The 9,699-nt window shown below is 38.2% G+C and overlaps 1 protein-coding gene across 4 annotated transcripts in view; it reads left to right on the top strand.

Moving 5' to 3' along the window:
* Positions 1-5,433: 5,433 nt before the first annotated feature.
* Positions 5,434-9,699, top strand: part of LOC131151102 (UDP-galactose/UDP-glucose transporter 7) — a 75,118-nt gene continuing 70,852 nt past the window's right edge. Inside the window, exons 1-4 of one of the 4 annotated variants that reach the window (XM_058102301.1) lie at positions 5,434-5,954; positions 6,074-6,204; positions 6,855-6,960; positions 7,078-7,323. In XM_058102301.1, coding sequence (XP_057958284.1) covers positions 6,164-6,204; positions 6,855-6,960; positions 7,078-7,323 — 393 coding nt within the window. In that variant the 5' untranslated portion in view covers positions 5,434-5,954; positions 6,074-6,163. Of the gene's footprint in view, positions 5,955-6,041; positions 6,205-6,854; positions 6,961-7,077; positions 7,324-9,699 lie in introns of all 4 variants that reach the window. The other 3 variants (XM_058102300.1, XM_058102303.1, XM_058102302.1) reach the window with 3 other exon arrangements.

The following is a 9,699-nucleotide window of genomic DNA, read 5'->3' as shown; positions in this document are numbered from 1 at the left end:
GTTAACTGATTAGCTAATCAATAATTACTTTTAATTTTAATTTTTTTAATTAATTAATTAGTTTAAATTTTTTTTTCGGGTTATTATAGTGGAGAACTTCCAAAATCCTCTTAGTCTTCTCAACTCAATCCTCTGCCACTATCGAATCAGGTCCTCCCGTAAATGTCAAAGGGTGCATGCGTGTGAACCTCTCAATGGTACACCCCGCATCAGTAGAAGAGTTCTCGTGCCTCTTAACACTCTGTCCAATCTCTCGGATCACCTATCTCGCCAAACCACGAGACACAAAAGGAGACTCATCGTTTGCTGTCTCCTCGGAGCCACTCTCCAAGTTATTATCCTTGGGCTCTATTATGAAATAGAATAGGAATCAGTTATAATTCCTATATTATACGCAGTTAACACAATCATAGACCTAATCATGTCAACTATTACTCTTACAGGTCTAAGCCTGCCCTGTCACACTGACACGAATCCATCAATGGTTTGCCCTGCCTTTATTGGAATCGTCATTTTAGGAAAAACACAGAATACCACTGACAAATCCCGATCTAGCAACAGAACAACCCTCGACCAACACTACCTATTTCCTACATCCTATACTCTGGTATGTACACATCAATACTCCTAACCAAGTCTACAAGACCTAACAACCTGGTTAACTCTAATACTAAGCTATCACGCCCCGAACCCGTAGGTGGGTCCCAGGTGTGAATATAGTAACCTAACATGTCTCTGTATCAATTCAAACATACATGATACGATAAGGGTCCAACCCCGTGGGGTACACAGATGCCCTATACACATACACATACAAATCCATACTCATCAGATACGCAGCGAAATACGGTATTTTATACATATACAGTATCATACTAGAGTCTATACAACACTAGGATATACATTCCCATAGTTACAACATACTCCGAGCGCCTACAAAAAAACCATCCCGACAACCCGGATACAAAAACTCGTACCTAACAGGTACTCGTAGTAGCTAATGACACCCTCGCTTCTAAATGCTAAGATGCTAAACACGGCTACGTGATGGACTTGAAAAACATTGTACGTACATTCAGGGTGAGTTACCTCTCAGTAAGGAAGAAAGTAAGTTATATCAATGTGTAGCATACCAGTGTTATTTTACATAAAATATAACACCATACAATACGATACAGTTCAAATACATTTTCATACAGTTGCATACAATTCCATACAATTCCAGTATTTTCATAAAAACGATTCCAATACATACGATACCCAAAACATATGATCAATGTTGTCACACTAGTACGCAACTACACAAGGTAACCTAAGTCTCACAGCGATTACATTGCGACACACGCAACTACGCTGCAATGACCAAAGGCCAACAGTGATTACATTGCTCCATACGCAACTACACAAGGTAACCTAAGTCTCACAGCAATTACATTGCTACATACACAACTACACTGCAACGACCGAGGCCCAACAATGATTACATTACTCTATATGATGTAGCTCACATAAGTACGCAACTATGATATTAACTCAAGTTTCACAGCGATTACATTGCCGACACGCAACTACTCCATGAACTCAAAGCTTCACAACGATTACATTGCCATACAGGGTGGCTCACACCATTCGGTGACCAGCCGGATGACATAGTGATATTTCACACCCTCGGATATAGAGTCAGACACTCTCGCCCACGATTTTCATGCCAGTACATGGCGCAACATACGATAATTAGCCGCCACATAGCTGTTTCGGCATATGGTAAATAGCCACCACTAGCCAATTTCACAAAACCTGGAATCATTTTGGAGCTCATACTCCTATACATATCAGCTTATGGTAATAAGTCGCCACATAGTTATTTTACAACATACCTGAAACAATTACATACAACTATACATACCACACTTATTTGGTTTATGAAAAATCATATCGTTTACAAATTCAAGTATACAGTTTATGTAAATATGGATTACGATCCCCTCAATAATACAGTTTCAACGTAATCAATAGTTTTCCAAACAAAGTAGAGATGATACCCGAAATCCCCAATTTTCCAGAAAATTGTAACCCAAAAATCCCGCATTTTCACCCAATAGATTTCCCCAAATAAGTAGCCAAAACATACATACGATCGTAGCCTACAAGTTTACCGATCTCGATTTCGAAAATAAACTGATATAAATAGAATCCCCTTACCTTAACCCGAATTCCAACTACGAACTCTACGGTCCCCAAAACTATGAACCGAGACTCCAAAACCTACAAACCACAGTACAATACATGCTTACAATTCGTACTACTATACATATACTAAATCAGAAACGAAAACCAAGCCTTACCTCGATTTTAGCCCGAAACCCAAAATTGCTTGAAACAGAATTCCGATCCGCTAGATACATAGAGAAATCTCCCCTGATCCTTGCAGTAACGTCCGATTTACAATTCAGGCGACGAACGGCGAAGAAATTGAGGAGAGAGAGAGAGTGCTCTAAATTCTTGAGAGAGAGAGAGAGAGAGATAGAGAATTTCCAAATCTTAGTTAAGAAGTAACCCCAAAATATCTTTTAAAGGCCTTTGAATTGGGTGGATTTGTCGACGAATTGATGTCCTCGTCGACAAGTCTGCCGTTACCTTCGTCGACGAAGAGGTGGCCTCGTCGACGAGCCGGATATTTCAGATTTTTCTGAACCTCTCGGCATCCCTCGTCGACGAGCTTTTGAATTTCGTTGACGAGAACAGAAGAAACTTCGTCGACGAACCTTGGCCTCGTCGACGAACTCTGCTCAAATTACCATTTTACCCTTCTTTTACATAATTAACCCATATATCACGGTTCGGGTTCTTACACTTCTTGTCGACAAATTGCATCCTCGTCGACGAGGCTCTATAGTCTTCTTGTCGACAAGATCAAGACCTCGTCGACAAGTCTGGGATCTCCAGTTTTCCGAAACCCCTTGGCTTCTCCTCATTGACGAGCCTCTGAACTTCGTCGATGAGAGATACAAGGTCTTCGTCGACAAACTCTAGCTTCATCGACGAAGCCTATTCAAATTCTAATTTTATCCCTCTTTTATTTATTCAACCAACCTATCACGGCTCGAGTTCTTACATAATTGGTTTTGAGTAGTGGCTGAGGCAAAACATGGAGAATAATTAAACTGATATTGATGGTAGGAATGAGCTTTCGAGGAAGCTTGAGATAGATGGTAAAGTAATTATTTTTCAAATGCAATCCTAATCATCTTCTTCATTGATTGGTCTTGTAAGAGACAATAAGAGCCAAAAAAAAGATAGACAAAGATTAGATTCTTTGGTTAGTTTAGAAATAGATAAAATGTTGAATAAGAAACTAGGAACACATAAAACATTGTTTAAATGCAATGTGCTAAAGAGACTCACTATCCTAGTGTATGATGCTGGAACAATTTGTCCATTAGGAAGATTAATAGAATTTGTAATTGGTTTAAGGGTAGAGGAATATATAAGAGGTGAACATATCATATGATCTATTGCACCCATATCTAGGATCCAAGAAAAATTAGAATTTAACATGGCAGAAGCAAAATTACATTGAGTAAAAGTGTTACTAGAAAACTGAGGAGTAGTGACTAAATTCACAGGCTTTGTAGATGAATTAGTATTCTAGGTGGATGAATTTGAATTGGCAAGTGCTAGAAGCTGATTGAACTCTTTAGCAGTTAAGGAAAACCTTTGGTTCTCATTACTATTTTGAATGTAGACCTCTTTAGTTGAAATGGCTGCATGTGTAGAGGGAGGATTTCTTTTTTCCTTTAGGTCTAGTCCATCTAGGGGGATAGTCATGCAATTGGAAACATTTGTCAACTGTATGACCATTGTAGCCACAATGAGTACAATGCAGTGAGGATTTCTTCGATTTCTCTTTGGAGAACTTGGATTGAATAGGCTGATTAGGTTGAGTAAATTACTTTGCTAACAAAGCATGTGTTTCAGTGCTCGCAGAATTGGTAAGTTGCATATGATTTTCTTCTTGAAGCAGCAAAGAAAACACTTTGGCCATGCTAGGCAATGGAACAACAATCAATATATATTGACTCCTTATTGAAGCATAGAAATCATTTAAGCCAACAAGAAACTTCAAGACATAATCTGACTGCTGTCGAAGTAGCAAGAAATTGAACAAATCACAAGTAAATGAAGCCATATTTCCACAAGTACATGTTGGGAATGGTCTATCATTGACATATTCATCCCAAAGAGTCTTAAAGGCACTAAAATACTCTGTAATTGATGATGAACTCTGGTTTATACAACTTAAAGATTTTTTAAGATGAAAATTTCTTGGGCCATCACTTCTCAAATATCTAGTTTTTAACTTATTCCATAAATCTACAATAGATGCAACATAAAGCAAACTATTTCTTATGTCTTTAGAAATGGAATTCATGAGCCAAGAAAGTACCAAATTCTTGGCACGCGACCAAGCAGTGTGATTAACATGCTGATTAGTAGGAGGAGCAGTGATCAGACCATCACTAAAGACTACCTTGTTCTTGACAGTCAAGGCTATGGTGATCGAGCGACTCCAAGCAATGTAATTGTCTCCCACAAAAATTTCTAAGACCAAGTGAGCACCTGGATTATCACTGGGATGAAGAAAATATGGGCTAGAAGAGTCATCTGAAGGATTGAGAACAGAATGCAGAGAACTCAAGGTAAGAAAATCTGAATTCAAGTTCAGGATGCAAGAGGAAGCAATCTGAAAGAAAAGAAATGATTTTGCATAAGCAAGATTGATTCTTGCTCTGATACCATGTCAAGAACTTGATGACAAGAAAATAGAGAGAAAACAGAGGAATAAATTTAAATTGAACAACTGAATTTACAAGGAGTAAGCTAGTATTTATATACACTTAAAGTAATAACAGAAAAACTGAAAAATAACAGAATCTAATTTTTCTTTTCAGTTGCCTTTTCTACTTTTAGTTTTTTCTCCTTTAATTTTAATTCCATTTTGTCAATATGAGAGACTATACTCCAACACCTACCATGAAGATTCCCCCAATGCTAATAAGTGGTATTAGAGTCGGTCAGTAACTTAAAGTAATTCTCTCGATGTGCTAATAGTTGAAGGAAGTGTGCGACTGAAGTCGATAAAGATGGTTTAGGCCAGAAAAATAGATCCTAATAAGTTCACAACGTAGGAAGTAGAATTGATTTTGATGACACAGAGAACGCAATTTGATACAAGCAACATAAAATGAGATGATAAAGACACATTGTGTAACTGTTGGAAAATTCAAAGGAGACGGCTGCTATTCAGTTGGAACGAGAGCATTTCCCCAACGTTAACAGAAAGGGTATACTTACAAAACGGTTCTGTGTACGAGCAGGGCCCCAGAAGTATAAACAAACAACAATACGAAAAATAATAATAGCAAGCGCACAGAGAGAGAGTGAGAGAGTGTGTCTCCCACTCGAGGAGAATGCGTCTGTGTCAACACTTATCTGTTGGGATGACGGGAAGTGCCAATTCCACGACCAATGCCGATGGTTTTGCGTCTTCATGCAAAGTTTCTCACGCCAGCTGTTCTCTCTCTCTCTCTCTCTCTCTCTCTCTCTCAAATTGAGATTGACATTCTTGTTGGTGCTACGAATTCTGTGAATCCTTGCTTTTTCACTACTTTAATTTTCATTTATTATATATATATATATATATGCTATGCGCTTCTACCTTCCACTCCACATGCCGGCTACTAGCAGTATCGCTTTTCAACAGCTGTTGCTCGAAAACCCTTCTTCAAAACCCTCTTCCTCGATCTCATCCAAGAACTCGGAAGGAATCCCCAAAAATCAATAGATTTAAACATGTAAAGGAAGACCTAATTCATTGATTTGTTGCATCCCGTGGTTGGGACTATTCCCCTGTCACGGATCGGATTATGTGATTTAAATTTCGTTTTTATCGGGTAAGCTTCGGATTAATCGATCTGTTTGCGCTGATTTTTTTTTCTTCCCATTTTTCTTGATTTGATTCTGGGTTTCTCTCATTTCAGGAATTTGTCTTGATTTTTGTGGTGTATTTTAGAAATTTTGATGATGTGATTGGAGTCTCTGTTTCCGGTGAATTGCGGTGCGTAGAGGCTGTTTTCTCTGTCCTTCGAGCTAATTGTCGGCCATGGAAAGTCAAAGCGATGCAGAAACAACTCCATTTTTGAGGTATTGCAGTCTGCCTCTTACTGACTTGCTTCTTTGTTGTATTGAAGTACGATTGCAATGGCGTGGACGCATTTTATCGCGAATTTAGATGTTTTCCTCGTTAGGCTTTTCATTTTCCATATTAAAACATTTGTGCTAATTAATTCCCCTTCTATTTTCAGTGACATTATACAAACACACGCTTATATAGTTTGAATAACTCCTTATGTTTGTTTTCATAGGAAAAGGCCGAAGGTTCACTTTAGTAAGCCACGGTATATAGGCTTAATCTGGCTGAGACTTAAGTTATCTGAGGTTTTTAGCACTCAATTGATATATAGTATTCATAACTTTTTCTACTGGTGTTTCTTACATTTTCTCAGCAGCAAAATGAACTTCGGCTGAAAAAAATTACATTGAGTACTGTGTGGTGCACTATTTGAAAGGGCTGAATTGTCTGCTGGAACTCATACTATGAGTCATTTGTAGTGCATTTTAAGGTGTATTTTATATTTGGTCATAATATATGGATCCATGTGTTGTTGGTCAGAACCATTTACTTCCCTGATCAACTTTCAATCAAACAAGATGTGAAGTATCTTACACATTTTTCCTTATACTATTTTCATTTTTTTGTTGGTACATAATGATGCAATCATGTGTCAATAAAGTTTGGCTGCTGCTCTCTCATATGGGTTTGCCTCAATGGCCATGGTTTTTATCAATAAGGCAGTGCTTATGCAGTATGCGCACTCAATGACTCTTCTCACTCTGCAGGTATTTCTTATACAACTGTATAGAACACCTTATGTTTGATTAGCTGACTGATGCATATATGATTTCTAAGTTATTGTTATAAATTGAGATTAACCTTTCGTAATTTTTTTTTTTTAGCAATTGGCAACAACTTTGCTCATACACTTTGGTCGAGTGATGGGATACACCAAAGCAAAAGGAGTGAACATGGAAACTGCAAAGAAACTTTTTCCAGTCTCACTATTCTACAATGCAAATGTGGCATTTGCTTTAGCAAGCCTGAAAGGAGTTAATATACCAATGTATATTGCACTAAAAAGACTTACACCACTTGCTGTATTAATAGCTGGATTTTTTTCAGGAAAGGGGAGACCTACAACACAGGTTAGTGATTACCTTCAAGATTTATCATGCAAATTGAAGTAACTTTATTTATTGTGTGCTTATATACAACGTTATTTTAATGATATTTTGGAATCGCAGATGTTATTCTTTTTCCCTTACATATTTTGTTCTCTCACACAATCTGTTATGGTTGTCTAAGGATGATGTTGTTCTCACTAGAGTGAACAAAAGAGAAGATCATTAGTTCCATATAACATAATTAGAAGGGGTAGGCTACTGGACATTAACTTTGAAGCATGCTTAACAATTGTGCTTGCTTAAGAGATGTTTAACTTTTTTTATCAGTAAAGAGAGATCAACAAAGGCCATCAAGGGGATGTCACCCAAGAACAAACAAACAAAAGCACGTCACCCACACTGCAACGTGTCAAAAAATCAAGGATTACATGGATATCATTCAGAAGCAGTCCACTGTGCCAATTAGAAACAGTAGCAATCCAACGATCTTTGACAACATGAAGGGGCATAGCTGATTTTGATTGGCAAAGAAAGATCAACAAAGGGCATCATGGGGATGTCACCCAAGAACAAACTAACAAAAGCACATCACCCTCACTGCAAGGTGTCAAAAAATTCAAGGATTACACATGTCATTCGGAAACAGTACACTCTGCTAATTAGGAGTAGCCATCCAATGATCTTTGACATCATGAAGGGGCACAGCTGATCCTTTCCATCCTCATGTTTCCCTCCACACCAGCCAAAAAATGTTAAGGGGAATGAGGGAAAGAGCTTTCCTCTTTACTTTGCTGGCTTGGATACCTTTCCAAGCCCATAACTCACCCTCCTCTGTTCTGGTAGTAACCCACTGCTGCCTGATAATGAAATCCAAGTTCCAAAAGGTTCTAGTCGAGGACCAATCAAGGAGGATGTGCTCAACAAATTCAGCATGTTTTAGACATAAGTAGTTAGGTTCTCAGTGTTAAGGGACCTTCCAAGGGTTGCATCTCATGTGAAGAAAGCAATATTTGGGGGGCTGCAGCTCTCCAGATGAGCTCCCTGGGGAATGGCTGCTGGTTTCTGCCTAAAAAGTGAGTTATTTATAAATAGGATCTGACTGTAAAGGGTCCATTTGGGATCATTGGTAGTGTTTTGGCATTGGATTTTCATAGGCTAACATAAAACTCTGAAAGATTATCAATTCCCCTTTCAAAGGCATTCCTTGCCAGGGGAATGTTCCAGAAGTCTCATGGTCTGTGAGTTGGAGGTGCTTGCTAATAAGGGCTTCATTGTCACAGGCCACACTGAAGATGGAAGGGCATTTTGTGCTAAGTGGGTACTTGCCACGCCAAGAATTATGCCAAAATAAAACATTTTCCCCATTCCACTCCAAAATACATGAGAGAAAAAAGTATTCCATCTCTCTTGATGACTGTTTTCATACACCAACACCATAAGCTCTGCGCACCAGAGGCCCAATCGTTATGGTGTGGACTATATTTAGAGGCAATGAATTCCCTCTAAAAATGATTCTTCTCCTACATGAATCTCCAGAGCCATTTCCCAAGGAGGGCCTTATTGAAAGTAGAGAAAGAGATTTAAGTCCTAACCCTCCTTTTTGTGAAGGTTGTTTTACCACCCCCCATGTAACAAAATGATATTTAAAAATTCCTCACCTGTGCCTCCCTAAAGGAACCTCTTTTGAGTTCCTTCTAATCTCATGGTTGAACTAGGGATATGGAAGAGAGACCTAAAATAGTTTGACATGGTGCTCTTGATGAGGGTAAGCATTTTGATAATTGATTCTTTTTCCAACTTATGAGGGTTTTTCTCAAATCTTTCAATGACAGGGTCCTAACTCCCTTATCTCTATGTTTGGCACAAGAGGAAGACTGAGATAGGTGATAGAAAAGCCCCCTGATTACACCCTAACAGACCCAGAAGGTAAGGGCCCCCATCACTGACTGCCGTGGAATAATTTCACTTTTACTAAAGTTCACCTTCTGAAAGCGCTTGACCTAGGTTTTACTTTAGCTTCTGCTTCCTGCAGCGTTCTTTTTATTTTTTAATTTTTATCTATTTTCTTTTTATTTACTTGCTTGATGCCAGCTTTATGAAAGATAGAATTTAATCCTTGACACGTGGAGACCTGTTTCTACGGCTCCAATAAAGTTTATTGAACTGTTGTTGATGAAGAGCCTTGGCACATGTAAAAATTACTTGTTCATTGATTAAGCAAAGTAATCATTGGATTATCAATCTCCATCCAAGTTATCGTATTCCATTTCCAAAATCTAAATTGATTAACATTTCATTTAGCTTTGTTAGCAAGTGTATTTTTTTTCCTTAAAGGAAGCAAGAATATATTAGATCAAAAGGGAGCACTCCGTTATAAAGAATTAGAGGAATTAGGAA

Source organism: Malania oleifera, chromosome 3 (genome assembly GCF_029873635.1).
Source record: "Malania oleifera isolate guangnan ecotype guangnan chromosome 3, ASM2987363v1, whole genome shotgun sequence".
Classification (NCBI taxonomy): Eukaryota; Viridiplantae; Streptophyta; class Magnoliopsida; order Santalales; family Ximeniaceae; genus Malania; species Malania oleifera.
The sequence above is the reverse complement of the archived record's forward strand: the minus strand, read 5'-3'. Positions and strand labels throughout refer to the sequence as shown.